Source organism: Lepidochelys olivacea (assembly GCF_965140295.1).
Source record: "Lepidochelys olivacea isolate rLepOli2 genome assembly, chromosome: 3".
Classification (NCBI taxonomy): Eukaryota; Metazoa; Chordata; order Testudines; family Cheloniidae; genus Lepidochelys; species Lepidochelys olivacea.
In genome coordinates this window covers 121,011,765-121,032,368 of record NC_140413.1, presented here as the reverse complement: position 1 = coordinate 121,032,368, position 20,604 = coordinate 121,011,765, and the positions used below count along the sequence as shown (strand labels likewise).

The 20,604-nt window shown below is 45.6% G+C and overlaps 1 protein-coding gene across 1 annotated transcript in view; it reads right to left on the bottom strand.

The window, feature by feature from the left end:
- The window catches only part of SYTL3 (synaptotagmin like 3), a 68,527-nt gene that overhangs the window by 18,051 nt on the left and 29,872 nt on the right, over window positions 1-20,604 (bottom strand). The window contains exons 8-12 of the mRNA XM_084623492.1: window positions 8,598-8,649; window positions 7,059-7,125; window positions 6,094-6,166; window positions 4,368-4,495; window positions 569-712 (exon numbers count right to left, since the gene is read on the bottom strand). Of these exons, the coding sequence (XP_084479618.1) occupies window positions 569-712; window positions 4,368-4,495; window positions 6,094-6,166; window positions 7,059-7,125; window positions 8,598-8,649 (464 nt within the window). The remainder of the gene's footprint in view (window positions 1-568; window positions 713-4,367; window positions 4,496-6,093; window positions 6,167-7,058; window positions 7,126-8,597; window positions 8,650-20,604) is intronic.

Here is a 20,604-nt window from a genome sequence, read left to right as displayed (position 1 = left end):
ACATACTGAAAGCATTACCCTCAGTGACATACAGTTAACATAACAGCTAATCAAAGAGACTTTAAAACCCTTGTTGCATTAACTTCTGATTGGTTTTCTTCTCTCTCTTCTGGCTAAGATCAAGTGCAGTATCTGATATGTCATCAGTTAGGGGACTATATTTTGTAGAAAATGTCAATGATTTAGAAAGGCTTTTCCATCCATAATGATTATGATCGCCTTTGCACTTCAGTGTTTTTGTCCTTTTCTATAAACCGTTCTCAGTGAAGAGAATGAGGCAGCTGAGTTTGCACACCTTAGAGGACATTAACTAAACTTCAATTAACCTGAGGTTTCAGCTAACTGCCATTCATTCAGCTGTATTTATGCTGCAGTAAATTTATAACACTGCTATAAGGACCATGCCAAGGACAGACAGTCTTTCCCTGATCTGAACGAAAGTAGAATTCTCTTCTTATTTCTGAGCATAATCCATGACACATGCTATATTGAACAAGCTTTTAACTCCTACCCTTCAGTCCATTTTACACCACTGTTCTATTCTGCTTCATCTTGCATTGACACTTACGTGTTTTTTGCCACCACAGAATACAGTGTCACTTCTGGGACTGGTTGAAATGTCTTCTCCCTGCTTGTAATACCTTTTGGTAAAAACGTCATTGTTGTCCAACGCCCCATTGATGAGTTGCTGAAAGCTTGGTATATTTTTTATCTGTAAGAGACGTAGCACTGAACTTCCATTCATTTGTTTTGTTAAGTCAAGTGCCCGGTGTTTCCTGCCCTCCTCCCCCTTGTGTTCTGCCACATAAATATACAGTCCATACCTACAATTCACATATGGGTGTGTCTATTTTGGGACACTGTTTGACTAAGGAAAAGGTCTATAACTACATTTTATTTGTAGACACACTGGTTGATCCATTGCTCCACCCGGTCCATAGTATACCCCTAATCTTGTGTGGTGGACATGCCATTATCCACCATATGATGACTGCTAACATGTCAACTACAATTAAAGGTAATTACTGTAGCAGTGTATTAATAAAAGGCTTCATTAGGACAACTCCACCCCCACCCCCAAAATCCTGGCAGTTTGCCAAAAGAACTCTTCCTCCAGGAAATTACAAATTGTATGCTGCAGCAGATATGGCATATGCCTGTCTCCACCTATATGAAGAAAGACCGGAATGAACGTAACTTGAACGTGTTCTACAAGGATGGACTGACAAGTCTTACTTTAGCCATGACTCCAGAGAAAGGCTGAACATTCAATGTTTGTTTAACTGTAACTTTGCTATAGTCCAGAATGAGGGAGTTCAAAGCAGCACATCTTTAAATTCCACTCCCCACACGAAAATTCTGACTGTGGGGGCAAAATTAAGAGATGAGGTAGGATTCCTCAGTGTCTCCTGTCCATCTGCCTCTGTTCTTCCAAGAAAATACAGTCTGTGAAACACACTTCATCAAGGGAATGGGCGGGGGGAGGGAAACAGTAGTAGGAAAGAAGGAAAAGATCACTTTGGATTAAATATTTGTTTGAAGAAACACTTTAGTGGAGTTTACTACCAAAGGACTAGTGAGAATATTCCTGCCTGAATGAACCAACAACATTAGTGAGAATTATTTGCACACAGGGAGGGGATAACATGCCCTTAATAAACACAGGGATTTCCTGTACTACTAGTAGAAAGACCTACAAAAATGGCCATTGATGAAGATGAAATGGTGAGATTAATTTGAAAACAGACCTCATTCTGAACACCAGGTTATGCACAATCCAAGCCATTATACTTCTCTACCACGCTAAATACAAAACAATCATAAAGATGATGGATAGGGCAATGTTAATACCAGTGCTAAGGTTAGAAAAGCACATACACCTCTATCCCAATATAACGCTGTCCCCGGGAGCCAAAAAATCTTACCGCGTTATATCGAACTTGCTTTGATCCACCAGAGTGCGCAGCCCCACCCCCCCAGAGCACTGTTTTATCGCATTATATCCGAATTCGTGTTATATCGGGTTGCGTTATAGCAACCAGGGTAGTTGCGGGGTAGAGGTGTAAAAAAGGGACAAAATCAGAAAGGCTGAGGCACAAAGTGAGTTACACCTAGCAAGGGACATAAAAGGCAATAAGAAGTAGTTCTTTAAATAGGTTATGAGCAAGAGAAAGATGAAGGCCAGTGTAGGTCCTCTACTTAGTGAGGAAGGAGAGCTAATAACGGATGACAACAAGAAGGCTGAGGTGTTGGTGCCTATTTTGCTTCAGTCTTCATCAGTCAGCCTAACTTTGATGCCTGGAAAGATACTGGGACAAACTAACAAAAGTAAAAATAAATTTTTACTGCTTTATGTCATCAAAGCAAGGAGGCATGTCTGAGAATACATAGGGATCAGATCTGTTGAGTAAGAAGGTGCCATTTTGATAGTCACTCTTCAGCACAGAACTGCAGTTTAAGATCACTTTAAGAGTTCTGGCAGAGAGAATGCAAACAGTGTGATCGGGGGAAAAAAGAAAGGCGGTAACCTGGTTTACAAAGATAAAAAGAAACTAGGAAACCACAGAGGGAATAACAGATGAGGCATTTGATAAAGATTAACAAACAGGCTACACAGTGAAGTGTAAGAACTGATGGACACTGCCACTAGAACTATCAAAAGGAAGACAAAGATCAGAACTAGAGATAATGCTAGGAAAAAGTAAGACAGGGGCACAACAGCTCACAGAGATTAAAAGTAAATTTAGGGATCACACAGCATGAATGCTCAGAGCCATAAAATAGGGGTGGGGAAAAGGGTGTGAGTAAAAACTTCAACCAGAAATAGAAAATCTAGATTGCAATCATGACATCCAAAATAGAAGATCAACCAAAACTTCACCCAAATCAGCCAAAACTTCAGCAGAGGCTTGGGTTTTTCAGTTAGAGGGACACTAGAAATTCCTGTTCTCCAAGAGCAGAGCTCCGACAACAGAATCAAGAAAAATGTTACCTTTCTATATCCCTAATACAAAGTGCTGACATACCTTATCACCCTAAAACCTTTAGAATTTATAGCCAATTAAAAAATCCAGACATATTGTTTGGCAAACATATCACTGGGAGATTTCAAACTATAGAGACCTCATTTATCTATAAAACACAATAGGATGTGTGTTTAATGTGCAATGAAAGCATGGTTAGGGTGTGTAGAGAATGTCAGTATAGAAACTCCTTCCTTATTGCTTCTCAGTGTAGTGAAACACAGCAATGATTTTCCAGTGAAACCAGATAGATGAGGAAACACTGGGGATGTGGTTGGTCACACACAACTGGCATAGAACTAAAAGGAAGCACTGCGGTGATTAACCTATCTATATTTTTCCACAATATTTATAATATAGTTTCAGTGCATCCCATAAAAATAAACACCACAGAGATAATTTGCTTCATTTTCTAAACTACTTAGGATTTGCTGTACCAGGTCAGATCATTGGTGCATTAAGTCTGGCATTCTGACACCGACACCAGCCAATTCCCGATGCTTTAGTGCAGGGGTGGCCAACCTGTGGCTCCAGAGCCACATGTGGCTCTTCAGAAGTTAATATGCGGCTCCTTGTATAGGTACGAACTCCAGGGCTGAAGCTACAGGTGCCAACTTTCCAATGTGCCAGGAGGTGCTCACTGCTCAACCCCTGGCTCTGCCACAGGCCCTGCCCCCACTCCACCCCTTCCCGCCCCCTCCCCTGAGCCAGCCGTGCCCTCACTCCTTCCCCTCCCACTCAGAGCCTCCTGCACGCCACGAAACAGCTGATCAGGAAGTGCAGGGAGGGAGAGGTAGGCATTGATCGGGGAGGCTGCCGGTGGGTGGGAGGCACTGGGAGGGGGATTGGGGAGCTGATGGGGGGCTGCTGACATATTACTGTGGCTCTCCTCAGCAAACTGCCCAACAAGTCCCAGGAATGGCGTGGAAGAGACATAGTTCAGTCTCCTCTGTATCAGTAGGGGATGAAGGAGGGCCAGCAGATGGACTGGGAGAGCAATCGGAGCAGCCTACTGGCTAGTGTAGAGTGTGTACCAAGCAGCCCCAGGAGAGCTTGTGAGCTACATGCACTCCTGGTGTTCCCTGTTGGAGCAAGGTGGCTCCATGCAAACTAGCCCTTAGCTTTGAGCTGAGACTAAGGCTGGAGAATTTCAGCCAAAAAGAAGAATTACTGGAAGAGTTAAAAAAGGAGGAGATCCGGTGGCCATCTCAAAGTAACCTTAACTAGCTTCCACTACTCTAATAAAGCCAGTACTGTATCACGACAATCATCAGTCCTCTAATCATATTCCAATCACAAAACAGCCCTTAAAACTATAATGACTATGTATAATGAATTGCATACCCTGTTTGCAATATCGATGGCAGTGTCAGACTGACTCCTCCTTTCCTTCCTCCGTTCCATGTCCTGCCCATAATCTGTAGTTAGGAGACTTTTGTCAGCCCTCATATCATTCTGGGACTTTGAGATTTCTAAAATGAATACAAGGAAAGAGGGGCACATTTATAATGAACATTGTCAGCAAATCTGGAGATGTATGAAGCTAATCCTATGCCTTTCAGATCTTTTAGATTACAGATCTACTATTGATTACCTGAGAAAAAGAAACAGATGGGAAAGCAAGTACCTGTCCCATTTTGTGTAACTGCATTCTGCCTACCTAAATTCCCCTTGCAGTCTCAACTGGAAAAGATATTCTTCACTCCTTGTTCTCAGCTACCGTGTATTTTTGCTGTATGCTATCAAACAGAGTTTCATCGCAGGGGTGCCTGCATTTCAGAAGCGGGTAAGAGAATGATCCCTACATATAGTTCAGATATTGATCTGTAAAGTGCTTTGAGTTCCTTTGGGATAAAAGGCACTACAGAAATGCAATACCATTATGATCATTTACGGGAGTGCTACAGTGGAAATTAGGAAAATGGGGAGTCAATTAAAATGGATACAAAATATGGAAGAAAGTGGAAACATTTTATATTCAGGCCCCAGACCAGCACAAATGTAACCACATGCATGATTTTAAGGATGTAAGTACCCCCACTGACTTCAAGGGAGGAGGAGTCTCATTAGAAAGATATCAGAGTGGTAGCCATGTTAGTCTGTATCACCAAAAACAAGGACTCCTCCTCATTAGAAAGGTGTGATTAAGAGGAAAGATGACAGAAAGGAGGCAAGAGACTAGTGCCAAGTTACTCGGGTCTAGTTTCATTTTATAATCCTTGGGATAAGGATACTACTCTAGCCATGAGGGACAAAATTTACAACTGCGCCCAGTCTGTGCAGCAGGCAATGGATTAGTAAAAATATATGCAAACAGTGGGGTCTCTGGTCTTCATAAGGGTTGGAGCTTGTTCTCTTCTGGCAACTGCTCTCTTTTGTTATGCACCCGGGGCCAAATTCTGCCCTCCAGTAGGTGCAGGTTGTTCCATATACGTATCCAAAGCCTAAACTTGCACTCTAAAATTACTGAAGAAGAGAGAATAGCAATAAGTCAAAGAGGAAAATGAGAAGGACAAAGAATATCAGGATTAAAGATGGACTGACGGGAGAGGATGACTTTTAAAAACACATACACTGACAGGAAGATAGAATGAGGGAGAAAGGGAAGGGAGAGGTTTTTTAAAAAAACTGAGAGGAAAGAGAAAGACAATACTAAATCCCTCCTTCTGAGAGTGATCAAAGAAGGGCAATCTGTGACAAGTTCACTTGGGGAGGGGAAGATGGAGAATACAGTGGTTACCACAATAGAAAGTTGGCATATTCCAAGCCACAATAGTTGAGTTTGCTGCAGTATTTTCAGGTTTTATCTCCACATATCTGAACTGTTGCATTTGTTTAAAAAAAACCTCACCTTCATACATAGTCTTTTTGCTACTTAGCAAGAAAAGAGAGAGTGCTCAGCTGGGATCATCAGTTGCTAAGCTTGTTAAAAAAATCTGAGGGAATTCTGATGGAAAATGAGACATGCCTTATAAATATTTGTTGGTCTTAGCAGCAGTCACTAACAGACCCTTCACTTGTAACCACTTGTGGCTCAAATTTAAATGGCAAAGCACTGAAGGATACTTACTTTTCATATTTGTGGCAAGAGATAGAAACAAGTTTTCCACAGACTTATTAAAACTTTTAGATTGGCTGATTTCCTGCAATTGAGAGAAAAAAAATTAAGAGATAAAATAAAGAACTGTGTTTTCAAAGCTTCCCATGTTCACGCGCCTTTAGAAATTGCAAAAATAGCGTATGTGTAAGATTGCCCAGGGCTATCATTTCTGTAGCATTTATAAGCACATATTTTTGTACTACATGTAAATATTAGCACCAAAGTATCTGGTTGGGGAAGGGGGTCGCTCTTTCAACTGAGTTCTTTTGCACTACCAGCAGAAAACTCTGCAGGAAATTTCTATATTGCTTTCATAAATATAAACAAATGACATAGCTGATTATTTTTTTATAATACTGTTTGCGTTTACATTAAGGTAAGAAAGAGTCTGGCAGTCTGGATTCAGAGGATCCTCACAAGGATTGGAAGTAGAGCTAGTGAAAATTTTTCATCAAAATCAATGGGATTTAAGCATATGTATAAAATTAAAGATGTGCTTAAGTGCTTTCCTGAGCAGGGAAGGGCTGCTGAATTAGGGCACCAGAGCCTAATCCAGAGCCCTATGAAGTCAATGGTAGTCTTCCAATTTATTTCAATGGATTTTAGATCCGATCCTAATAATCCACCTGCTAGAAACTGTGATGAAATTGTAACCACCAAAATCATTCTGCTCTTCACTCATTTATACAAACACCACATGCAAAGTTTTCATTACAAATGGCTACATAACATGCACTAAAAAGTTGGTGACTAATCTAATATGTCCCTAAGAGACCAACTCCTCAGAAAAAGGAACGAGACAAAGGAAATAAAAGCATCATTTATATAGCAACAAATTCCTAAACAATATTACAAGTTGTTGCTATTTGCTATACTTCTGCGGCTGGCCGTTTCCACTGAAAGAGCTCTTAGATATCTGCACATATATACATTACCATTGCAGTGTTTCCCTTAGTGGTTTCCGTGAAAGGAGGGGGAGTAGGAGGAACCACAGAAATTTTACTAGGAAGTTAGGAGAAAAGAAACAATTAACATATTTTTCACAAGGCTCTAATATCTACAGCTTTCCCAACCTCTTTCTTTGTTTCTTCTCTTTCCTCAGAGGAGCCACCTCTCTCCTGCAACCTAAAGATCTTGGATGAGTCTGTGCTACGCTTCTTACAGGCTCAGCAAAGAACTTGCAGCCACAGGAGTGAGGGCTAAAGTGGCTTTGCACCCTCCTGATCCTTAGCTGCTCCAGCCAGTATAATTTAGACTGACCTGAGGGCCTATTTAAGTCACTGCAGCCTCCTTGGGCTGCCCTATGGTCACCAGTGCATACTATACCCCTACCCCCGCCCTACCCTGCTGACTCCAGCGTGCATGCATCTTCCTGCCATCAATATCAGCAAATGTTGCCCATTTTTTCATGTTCTCTGTGTAGATATATCTTCCTACTGTATTTTCCACTGCACGCATCCGATGAAGTGGGTTTTAGTTCACGAAAGCTTATGCCCAAATAAATTTGTTAGTCTCTAAAGTGCCACAAGTACTCCTCAGTTTTTTTGCTGATACAGACTAACACAGCTACCACTCTGAAACCTGCCATCTACACCAGTTTGTGAGAGGATCCTCAGAAATCAGCCTTATGGCCGTCTTCCATGGTTCCTGTGCTGGAGGGATTCACCCTGGCTGGAACTGGGGCTTTTAGAGCACTTTTATTCTACCCCAACCCCTTCATGCAGCATAAAGGGGCCAGATCAGGGGCAATGATCTGCCCCTTGATCCTGTACTCTTAACACAATCAAAACCCCCAATGCAGACAGTGCACTTCCCCATGCTTCTACTCTGTTCTATCTAGATACTTATATGATCATCCTCACCATTGTATCCGACCATCCACAGGTTCTCTGGTGATGCACCTATGCCCCACCAGAAAGCCTCAGTTTGGTCTATGATTTGTATCTATTCTTATTTACTCATTTTTAAAGGAACAAGATTCCTTTAACAGAATATACACTGCTTACACTTAGGTGCACCTTGACAAATAGGGATCTTCCTGTCTTATATTTACTTAAAAAATAACAATAGGCAAAATCTCCAGTCAGTTAACTGCATGTTTGTACCACTACTGTTTTTCCTGCAATGATTTTCAACCGACATCATTTAAACAGAGCCTGTAAATGTGAAAAGCACTGGAGAAAAAGATTACAGCAAAATACTGTATGCTTCCCTGAATTTCCAATAAACTAAAGCAAGGAAACTGTCCAGCTAAAAGTAGGATTCTTTCTACTCTTTCTATAGAATGTACAAAGCCAAAAAGAGTGGCAATCTTTCTATAGTACTCTAATTGCATTCCAAACTTTTTTAAATCTTGAGATTTGCCGTCTTGGTAATCAGAAAACTTAAGCAGCAAGCTGTTTGGTATTATAAAATATGTTCATTGTATTGTAGTCTCAGTGCCCTAGGACAATTTGTCCTTCTACAAGTCTTACCTCAGTTTTTGATAAGATTTCAAGAGCTTTGCACCAGCTGTTTCGTGTCTACCTATGAAGCAAGAAAATAATGTAGAGGTCATTTTGTAGCAATAACAGTAATCAGCACTTAGATAACAATTTTCAGAATCAAGGTGCTTTCAGGCACCGGACTAAATATATAAAAGCTCGAGAGGATGTAAATCACTATAGGTGAAATTAAACCCAGTGCAACAGGCCACCACAAGCCCTAAGCACCACTTAAATCTCACCTAAGCCAAAAACTGTTTTATTAGCTTACCTCACCCTCTCTTCAGAGGTAGTTTGGCAAGACTAAAGATGCTAATAATAGAAGTGTAGGACTGCAAGGGACCTCAAGAGGTCATCTAGTCCAGTCCCCTGAACTCAAGGAAGGACTGTGTAACAACCAGATCATTCCTGAATGGTGATTGTCTAACCTGTTCTTAAAAACCTCCAATGCCGTAGATTCCACAACCTCTGAAGGCAATTTGTTTCAGTGCTTAATTACCCAGACAGGAAGTTTTTCCTAATGTCAAACCTAAACCTCCCTTGCTACAATTTAAACCCACTGCTTCTTGTCCTATCCTCAGACGTTAACGAGAACAATTTTTCTCCCTCCTCCTTGTAACAACCTTTTATGTACTTGAAAACTGTTATCATGTCCCCCCTCAGTCGTCTCTTCTCCAGACTTAACAAACCCAATTTTTTCAATCTTTCCACACAGGTCATGTTTTCTAGACCTTTACTCATTTTTGTTTCTCTTCTCTGGACTTTCTCCAATTTGTCCAGATCTTTCCTGAAATATGGTGCCCAGAACCAGACATGATACTCCTGTTGAGGTCTTATCAGCACAGAGTAGCGTGGAATAACTAATTCTCATGTCTTGCTTACAACACTCCTGCTAATACATCCTAGAATGATGTTTGCTGTTGACTCATATTTATCTTGCAATCCACTACAACTCCCAGATCCCTTTCCACGGTACTCCTTCCTAGGCAGTTATTTCCCATTTTGTACATGTGCAATTGATTGTTTCTTCCTTAGTGCATTTGTCCTTATTGAATTTCAGACTATTTACTTCAGAACATTTCTCCAGTTTGTTCAGATCATTTTGAATGTTTATCCTATCCTGCAAAGCATTCGCAACCCATTGCAGCTTGGTATCATCCGCAACTTTTATAAGTGTATGCTCTATGCCCATTATCTATATCATTTATGAAGATATTGAACAGAACCAGACCCCGGACTGATCCCTGCAGGACCCCACTCGATATGCATTTCCAGCTTGACTGTGAAAAACCTCTCATAAATACAGAAAAGTAATCTTATCTGATTCCCAGATACTGGGCCTATCTATCTAAGATACTTATATGTATATATATATCACCATAGTATCTGAGTACTTTACAACATTTTAATGTATTTATCCTCACACTCTTGCATGGTAGGGAACTACCATTATCCCCATTTTACAGAAGGGGAACTGAGGGCAGGTCTTCACTTAAAATGTAGGATCAGCGCTTAAATGAAGATGCTCCTTCACCAACGGGAGACAGCTCTCCCACCAGTGTAATTAATCCACCTCTCCGAGAGGCAGTAGTTATGTCATACCCCTGAGAAATGTAGTTCTACTAACATAAGTCTGCAGTATAGATCTGGCCTGAGGCACAGATCTAAGTGACTTGCCAAAGGTCACACAGGAAGTCTATGGCAGAGCAGGGAATAGAAGCAGGGTCTCCAAGTCCGAGGCTAACCAATACAAGACAATCCTTCTTCTCTAGGGTGCTAAGTGGAGGTAAATGGGACCTGAGTAGTGCATAGGTGTTGTGCTGACCCACTGTACAGAAGTAAATATGATCTATAAAACATAAACACTGTGAAAAGTAGTGCAAATGAACAGACAGAAAAGTAATACTCATGGAAGCACTTTCAATGTGATTTTGAAAAGGTCTTTTCATTTTTCACACAATACATTTGAACAATTATGAATATGCACCAATGACTCACAAACAAAAAAGAGACTGTGTATAAAGCTTGGGTCATCCAATCAGGGAGCAGAAACAATGACATGACTTAGATGACCAATCACAAGTCTTTAAGAACAACAATCATAAGTGCTTTATCAATCACGAACAATTAGAGTCATAAAAATCACAAACAGACAAAAGTTGTAAACTAAAATAATTTAATAAATGGAAAATAGCAAGTAACTGGCTCATTGCTAAGTCACTGTTAGCAATGTCAGCATGTCACTAGTAATATTGCTCTAAGAGCAATGTGAGTATTGTGGTCTGTTGCAGAAGACATCATTAACTATAACAATAGAAGAGGTAACACCTTTTAACAGTTGGGTTTCGTGGTAGTAATAATTTTTTCTAAATGTTATAAAATTTACCAAGTGTCCTGAATTTGATGCTCAGTTGACCACAAGGACAATTATCATGAGTAATGTCCGGTATCTGGGTTTATTGCTGCTTTAGCCCATTACAGTAGAGCCTCAGAGTTAAGAACACCCACGTTACAAACTGACTAGTCAACCACAGACCTCATTTGGAACGGAAGTACACAATTAGGCAGCAACAGAGACAAAAAAGCAAATACAGTACAGTACTCCGTCAAACATAAACTACTCAAAAAAATAAAGGGAAAGTTTAAAAAAAAAGGTTTGACAAGGTAAAGAAACTGTTTCTGTGCTCGTTTCATTTAAATTAAGATGGTTAAAAGCAGCATTTTTCTCCTGCATAGTAAAGTTTCAAAACTATTAAGTCAACATTCAGTTGTAAACTTTTGAAAGAACAATCGTAATGTTTTGTTCAGAATTACGAACATTTTGGAGTTACACACAACCTCCATTCCCGAGGTGTTCATAACTCTGAGGTTCTACTGTAATTTACTATTTAGTAAAAGCAGCTAAATGCTTTTATGAAGGTTGGTTGTTTAAGCTGCTAAAATATTAACAGGAGAAGTGGCATACCGGTATAGTATTTCATTTTTTAAAGCCTATAACATGGAAAGAATAAAAATGTTAGCCATAGTGTATACTAGTAAATTAACCTTGTATTACTCTATCAAGCCAAAAGAGGGCTCTGTCAGTACACTCTTGGAGGATGCATAACTAAGCACAATGCAGTGTTTCAGTTATCCAGAGACCTGATCCTGAAAGGTGACGAATGTCATCAACCACAGTTTACTTCATTGGGAATTGAGAGCACTCAGCACCCTGTAGGACCAGGCCCAATGTCTGAGAAAAAACGGTTACTCACTTCTTGTAACTGTTGTTCTTCGAGATGTGTTGTTCATGTCCATTCCAAACAGGTGTGTGCGCTCACACGTGCGCGTTGGCTGGAAGATTTTCCCCCTAGCAGCATCTGTCGGGCTGCCCTGGGTGCCCCCTGGAGTCGCACTTTCATGGCACTCAATATAGAGCCCTGCCGACCTGCCATCCCTTCAGTTCCTTCTTGCTAGCTACTCCGACAGAGGGGTAGGAGGGTGGGTATTGGAATGGACATGAACAACACATCTCGAAGAAAAACAGTTACGAGAAGTGAGTAACCAGATTTTCTTCTTCGAGTGCTTGCTTAATGTCCATTCCATCAGGTGACTTCTAAGCCAAATTCAGGAGGTGGGGTCGGAGCTGTTCACTGATTGGAGTACTGCTTTTCCAAAGGCCGTATTGTCTCTGGCCTGCCAGGTGATTGCATCGTGCGTGGCAAAAGTGTGTATGGAAGACCACGTTGCTGCGCTGCAGATTTCCTGGGTGGGAACTTGAGCCAGGAATGCCATCGATGAAGCCTGGGCCCTGGTAGAGTGCGCAGTGATCGGAGGCACGAGGACCCCTTCCAGGTTTGTAGCACTTGCTGATACAGGCCAAGATCCATGATGAAATGTGCTGGGCCGAAACCAACTGGCCTTTCATCCTGTCTGCCACAAAGAGCTGGACCGACTTCCTGAACAGTTTAGTTCTCTCTGTGTAGAAAGCAAGCGCTTTTCAGAAGTTCAGAGTGTGGAGCCTCTGCTCCCTGTTGTTAAAATGAGGTTTAGGGTAGAAAACCAGAAGGAAAATGTCCTGGTTGATGTGGAACTGCGACACAACATTTGGGAGGAATGCAGGGTGTGGCCTGAGCTGAACTTTGTCCTTAAAGAACACCGTGTAGGATGGGTCTGAAGTCAGAGCCCTGAGCTCAGACACCTTCTTGGCCGAGGTTATCGCCACCAGGAACGTGACATTGTAGGAGAGGTAGAGCAGGGAGCATGTTGCTAAAGGCTCAAAGGGGTGCCCCATGAGTCTAGAGAGGACCAAGTTGAGGTCCCAAGCAGGAACTGGTTGGCAAACATGCGGGTACAGCCTGTCGAGCCCCTTTAGGAAGCGGCTGACCATGGGGTTACAAAAAAACCAAGCGGCCTTGTACACCCAGGTGGAATACCAAGATGGCAGCAAAGTGCACTCTTATAGAAGGTAATGAGAGACCCTCCTGTTTCAGATATAGAAGGTAGTCCAGAATGTGCAGCACTGAGGCTAGTATCAGTGGCGAGTCGTGCTGTGCCGATGAGATTAAAAATCTCTTCCACTTGGCAAGGTACGTGGCCCTCATCGAGGATTTTCTACTGCCAAGGAGGACCTGTCTAATCTGGTCTGAACAGGAAAGCTCTGACAGATTCAACCATGGAGCTTCCATGCTGTGAGATGGAGCGACTGCAGGAGACTGTTGGAGACATCCGTGATCCTGTGTGAGAAGGTCCGGGAAGAGCAGCAAGGTAATCAGGGCTCCCACTGACATGTCTAGGAGAGATGTGGACCAATGCTGACGAGGCAAGGCCGGTGCTATCAGTATAACCCGAGCACCATCTCTGCGCATCTTGAGCAGGACCTTGTGAACAAGTGGTATTGGCGGGAAGGCATATAAGAAAGCCCCTTCCCAGTGGAGGAGAAACACATCTGCTGTGGAGCCCAGGTTGTGATTCTGGAAGGAGCAGAACTGCTGGCACTTCCTGTTGCGTCGTGTGGCAAAGTGATCGATCAAGGGAAATCCCCACCTCTGGAAGACTGAAGTTGCAACGTCTGGGCGAAGGGAGCACGCACGGCTGCGGAACGACCTGCTGAGGCGGTCTGCCAGTTTGTTCTGAATCCCAGCCAGGTATGACACCTGGAGGTCGACTGAATGTTCTACACAGAAGTCCATAGCATGAGGGCTTCCCGGCACAGGGGAGAGGAGTGTGCGTCCCCGTTTGTTGACATAGAACATTGCAGCCGTATTGTCCATCATGACTGAAACACATTGTCCAGTTAGGTAAGGGCAGTATGTCTGACATGCTAGGCGCACTGCCCTGAGCTCTCTGACATTGATGTGGAGGCACAGATCTGCTTGCAACCAGAGGCCTTGGTTCCTGCGGTCCCCCAGATGAGCTCCTCAACCCAAATCCAATGTCCGTCACCAACGACAGGGATGGCTGTGGGGCAGCAAAGGGGACCCCTGAGCACACCTGCTGGGCATTGGTCCACTACCATAGTGAATCGAGGACAGGGGGAGGCAAGGTCACCATCTTGTCCAAGCCGTCCCGGGCAGGTCGATAGACTGATGCTAGCCACGACTGTAGTGGCCAAAACCTGAGTCTGGCGTGTCGTATCATGTACATAAGGCTGCCATGTGCCTGAGAAGCCCCAGGCACTTTCTTGCAGCAGTGGTGGGAATCTGCGTGACTCCCTGGATCATGTCGTTGAGGGCTTGAAACCTCACCTGTGGGAGGAATGCCCTGGCTTGGGTCAAGTCCAGTACTGCCACTGTGAACTCTATCCTCTGGATGGGAGACAGAGTCGATTTTGCTTCATTTAGGAGCAGACCCAGGTTGTCAAAGGTGGCTTTGATAAACGCGACCTGAGTTTCCACTTGTGTCCTGGAGTGGCCTTTGATCAGTCAGTCATCGAGGTACGGAAATACCTGTACCTGATGTCTCCGCAGAAAAGTGGTGAAGACAGCCATGCATTTGGTGAATACTCAAGCTGCTGCTGACAGGCTGAACGGAAAGACAGTAAATTGGTAGTGGGAACCATTGGCCACAAACCTGAGGAACTTCGTGTGGTTCTGAGTGATCGCGATGTGAAAATACACGTCCTTCAAGTCGAGGGCGGCATACCAGTCTGCTGGATCTAGTGAAGGGATGATGGAAGCCAGGGAGACCATGTTGAACCTGAGTTTCTTCACGAACTTATTGAGCTCGCGTAGGTCCAGGATAGGCCTGAGGCCACCTTTGGCTTTTGGTATTAGGAAATACCGGGAATAGAAGCCCTCGCCCCTGTGCTCCAGAGGAACCTCCTCCACCACCCCTAGTGATAGGAGTGACTGCACCTCCTGAATGAGAAGTTGCTCGTGAGAAGGGTCCCTGAAGAGGGACGGGGAAGGAGGGTGGAAGGGCGGGAGGGCACAGAATTGGATGGAGTATCCCCTCTCTACTGTGCGAATCACCCAGCTGTCCGAGGTGATAGGGGACCATGAACGGTAGAAAGGGGATAGTCACGAGGAAAAAGTAAGGCGGGTTAGATCCAGTTCGTGATCTGGTGCGCCATCCTCGACTGCACCTTCAAAAGGCTGGTTTAGGGCCAGAGGGCTGTTTGGGCTGGCCAGAGCCCTGAGTTGAGGAAGGGTGTTGCCTCCTCCTGCCACTCCTGCTCCTCCTCCGAGAACCGTCCTGGCAGCTCTGCTGCTAGAACCTTTGAGGGGGTTCTAGCAGAGCGGGCGGAAGTGTCTCCACTGCGTGGTGGGGGCATGCAGGCCCAAGGATTTGAGGGTGGCTCGGGAGTCTTTCAGGCTGTTCAGCCGCTTGCCTGTCTTTTCCGAAAACAGTGTCCCGCCCTCAAATGGGAGGTCCTGAATGGTTTGCTGGACCTCGTAGGGTAACCCTGAGATTTGGAGCCAAGCTTTGCGCCTCATAGCTACCCCCATCACCATCACTCTAGTGGTGGCATCTGCAGCGTCTAATGTAGCCTGCAGGGAAGCCCGGGAGATTAGCTTCCCTTCCTCCACCAAGGCTGTGAACCCTGCTCGGGAATCCGAAGGGACGAGTTCCATAAACTTTGCCATTGCTGCACAGGTGTTGTACAAGTACCTGCCCACAATGGCCTGTTGGTTAGCGATACAGAGCTGCAAACCACTGTCGAGTAGACCTTTCTCCCCACAAGATCTAGGTGTTTAGCATCCCTGTTCCTTGGGGAGGGTCTTTGGAAGCCCTGTCTCTCACACTGGTTAGCCGCATCAACCACCAGCGAATCAGGAGGTGAGAGTATAAATGCTCGAACCCTCTGGAGGGGATGAAATACCGCTGCTTGTTGCGATTGGCAATAGGTGCAAGGATGCCGGCGTCTGCCACTAGGTCTTAGTGGTGTCCACAATGGTCTTTGTAAGTGGCAAGGGTATACGTGAAGGTCCCGAGGGCGCTAGGATGTCCACCATGGGATCAGCCTCCTTTACCACCTCCTCAGCCCTGATGCCCAGACCCTGGGCAGCCCTACGTAGCAACATATGGCTATGGCTGTCCCCATCAATGCTTCGTGCAGTGATGACGGGGAGGAAGCATGTGCCAGGAGTGGAAGCTCCCTACCATCTGCCCCTGAGGGGTCACATGACTCTTGAGGCAGCGTTGGAGGTAGTGGTGCCATCGACGATGCCAGGGCTGTGGATGTTGAAGCAGGTGTCAGCGCAGTCATCAGCCCTACAGGAGGGAACTACATCGGCATGCTCACAAGAGCCACTGGAAGCAGGGGCCCTGGTGCCAACATCAGTCCTGGGGCCGCCGGTGCCTGCATCAAGGTCAAGCGTGGGAGATGGGTGTGTTGATGCCATGAAGGGCGGTGCTGAGGTCGGAGCCAAGCACAGTGCTGGAGTCAACAATGGAGCTGGAGGCAGAGGTGTCAGGACCGTAGACACCGAGGGCAGATGCGTAGCAGAAGGTGGCATGAAGGTGGCAGAGTCCACGGAAGATGTCCCAGAGCATAGACCCTGGGTTCCTCCCTGGCCCTGGTGAAAAGCCCAGGGGGTCCAGAAGGGCCACTGAGGCGGGTTCTGCCACTGCGGAGGCCATGCCTGGGGCTCTCTCATGTCTCTGCCGGACCTCGACCTGCGACTTCTGCTCCACCCAGAGCAATAGGAGATGGACTCTGACTTCGAGGTCTCAGACACTGAAGACCATGGAGGAGCCGATCCTCGGTGTCTTGAATGTCGAGAGCTCAGGGAGCGGGTAGGCTCTCTGTCCAAGCAGGTAGGTGCCGAGGAACATGGCGAGGGGGATTGTCTTGACACCATACCCGGCTTCCCCTTTGAATGCACTGGAGGACGCGAATCCACTGGTGCTGAGGGTTCCTCCCTGGCAGGCGAGAACGGTGCCGTAAGATGGAGGAGGTCCTGAGCAGCCTGGTACACTTCCAGCGACTATGGGAGCTGCAGCTGCTGTGTAGGCGCCAGTAATCGAGGTGGGGCCGGACTCAACTGCCGCACTTGGGCAGGAGTTGACATGGCCCCGGCAGGGGATCCTGAAGAGTGGCCCACCTGGGGTCACATGTCTCGTAACTTGGCTGGAGGAGAACAGTCACCCGGCTTCTTCTTTTGAGGCACTGGTGAGTGGGAACGGTGCCTACTATCAGATGGGCCACATGAGGAGCTGTGTCAGTGCTGAGTGTCTCGGGAAAAGACTGTTACCTACCTTTTCGTAACTGTTGTTCTTCGAGATGTGTTGTTCACGTCCATTCCAATTAGGTGTGTGCATGCTGCGTACATGGACGTCGGAAAGTTTTTCCCTTAGCATCTCCCATCAGGAGGGCAGGGGAGCCCCCTAGAGTAGTGCCCTCATGGTGGTATATATATTACCCTGCCTGCCCGACCCCCCCTTTGGTTCCTTCTTGCTGTTGACTCCAACAGAGGGGAAGGGGAGGTGGGTATTGTAATGGACATGAACAACACATCTCAAAGAACAACAGTTATGAAAAGGTAGGTGTCATAAATATACAGGGAAGAGTAACCATCTTTCTGTACACAGTGCTATAAAATCCCTCCTGGCCAGAGAAAAAACCCTTTCACCTGTAAAGGGTTAAGAAGCTAAGGTAACCTCGCTGGCACCTGACCCAAAATGACCAATGAGGAGACAAGATACTTTCAAATCTGAAGGTGGGGGGGAACAAAAGGTCTATCTGTCTGTGTGATGCTTTTGCTGGGAACAGATCAGGAATGCAGCCTTATAACTCCTGTTAAGTTAGTAAGTAATGCAGCTAAAAATGCGTTAGATTTCCTTTTGTTTAATGGCTGGTAAAATAAGCTGTGCTGGATGGAATGTATATTCCTGTTTTTGTGTCTTTTTGTAACTTAAGGTTTTGCCTCGAGGGATTCTCTATGTTTTCAATCTGACTACCCTGTAAGGTATTTACCATCCTGATTTTACAGAGGTGATTCTTTTACCTTTTCTTTAATTAAAATTCTTCTTTTAAGAACCTAATTGATTTTTTCATTGTTCTTGAGTTCCAAGGGCTTGGGTCTGTGTTCACCTGTACCAATTGGTGAGGATTATTGTCAAGCCTTTCCCAGGAAAGGGGGTGTAGGGCTTGGGGGGATATTTTGGGGGAAGACATCTCCAAGTGATCTCTTTCCCTGTTCTTTGTTTAAAACGCTTGGTGGTGGCAGCATACTGTTCAAGGACAAGGCAAAGTTTGTACCCTGGGGAAGTTTTTAACCTAAGCTGGTAAGAATAAGCTTAGGGGGTCTTTCATGCAGGTCCCCACATCTGTACCCTAGAGTTCAGACTGGGGAAGGAACCTTGACAGTAGGTAACCGTCTTTTCTTCTTTGAGTGATTGTTCACGTCCATTCCAATTAGGTGACTTCCAAGCTTACCATAGGAGGAGGGTAGAAGTCATGGAACGATTGATTGGAGAACAGCTCTGCCGACTGCTGCATCATCTCTGGCCTGTTGGTTAACAGCATAGTGGGCTGTAAACGTGTGCACTGAAGACCAGGTGGCTGCTTTACAGATCTCATGGATAGGGACCTGAGCCAGAAAGACTGTCGAAGATGCCTGTGCTCTGGTTGAATGGGCCGTAATTGCTGGGGCTGGAACCTTGGCCAATTCATAGCATGTGCAAATGCAGTCTGCAATCCAGGATGATATGCATTGCACAGAGAAGGAAGACCCTTCATTCTGTCAGCTATGGTGACAAACAATTGAGTCGACTTGAGGAAAGGTTTCGTTCGCTCTATATAGAACGCCAAGGCTCTCCGGACATCCAGGGTGTGTAGGCTGCAGTGTCCCAGGCTCATGTGGGGTTTTGGAAAGAACACCGGTAAGCAAATGTCCTCACCCATGTGGAATTGGGAGACCACCTTGGGGAGAAATTTAGGGTGTGGTCTAAGCTGCATCTTGTCCTTATGAAACACTGTGTAAGGCAGTTCAGAGGTGAGGGCTCTCAGCTCAGACACCCTCCTTGTCGAAGTAACGGCCACCTTCCAAGAGAGGTAGAGGAGGGAGCAAGTGGCCAGGGGCTCAAATGGTGGGCTCATGATTTGGAGAGGACCAAGTTTAAGTTCCAGGTTGGGACAGGTGGGCCAGAATTGGGGGAACCCCCTTTCCAGACCTTTGAGGAATCGCCCCACTATGGGATTAGAAAACACCAAGCGCCCAGACTCCCCTGAATGGAAACCTGAAATGGCTGCCAGGTGCACTCTTATGGAGGAAGGGGATAGACCCTGATGCTTAAGGCGCAGGAGGTATTCTAGAATAACTGGGAAGGGAGCCTGGAGTGGTTGAAGGCACTTGGGTTTACACCAACAGGAAAACCTTTTCCATTTTGCCAGTTAGGTAGCCCTAGTGGAAGGTTTCCTACTGCCGAGGAGAATCTGTCTCACCGACTGAGAGCACTGTCTGTCCATGGAATTTAGCCACAGAGTTACCAAGCCATGAGATGCAAAGATTGCAGGTTTGGGTGAAGGAGGCACCCGTGGTCCTGTGTGATCAGGTCTCGATGGAGGGGCAGGGCAATAGGGGCATTCACGGACAGCTCTATAAGGGTTGTATACCCATGCTGTCTGGGCCAAGATGGGGCAATCATGATTACCATCGCCCTGTCTCTGTGAATTTTAAGGAGGACCCAGTGGATAAGCAGGATAGGAGGGAAGGCATAATTCAGACCCCAGCCCCATGGTGTTAAGAACGCATCAGCGACCAAGCCTGGACTGTGGTTTTGGAATGAGCAGAACTGAGGGCACTGACTGTTGCTCTCGGGGGCAAAGAGGTCTACTTGGGGATAACCCCAATTCTGGAAGACTGACTGTATGATGTCCAACCTGATTGACCACTCGTGCATGTGGTAAGACCTGCTGAGGCAATCCGCAAGCTTGTTCCGCACTCCTGGGAGGTAGGATGCTTCGAGCTGAATGGATCGGGCTATACAGAAGTCCCAGAGAAGGAGAGCCTCGCAACAGAGAGGTGAGGGGCGGGCTCCGCCTTGTTTGTTTATATAGAACATGGCAGTGGTGTTGTCTGTCAGGACTGTCACGCTGTGACCTTGTAAGGTGGCATGAAAGGTTTGGCAGGCCAGATGAACCGCCCTGAGCTTCTTCAGGTTGATATGGAGAGGTATCTCGTCCCTCGACCACAAGCCTTGCGTCCTCAGGTCCCCTAAGTGTGAGCCCCAGCCCAGAACTGATGCATCTGTTACTAACGTCAGAGAAGACTGGGGCTTGGCGAAGGGGTCCCCTGCACAGACCACTAGTTGGTCCAGCCACCAGCACAGGGATTCTAGCACCTGAGCCAGGATTGTCACCATGCGGTCCAGGGGGCCTCTGTACGGACGGTAGGACAGTGTGAGCCACGCTTGTAAGGGTCTGAGTCTCAGTTGGGCATGCCTGACCATGTACGTGCATGCTGCCATATGTCCTATCAGCTGTAGGCAACACCTGAATGTGGTAGTGGGATACCAAAGCATTGAATTTACGATCTGCTCTATGGCCTGGAATCTGGGCTCTGGAAGGCTT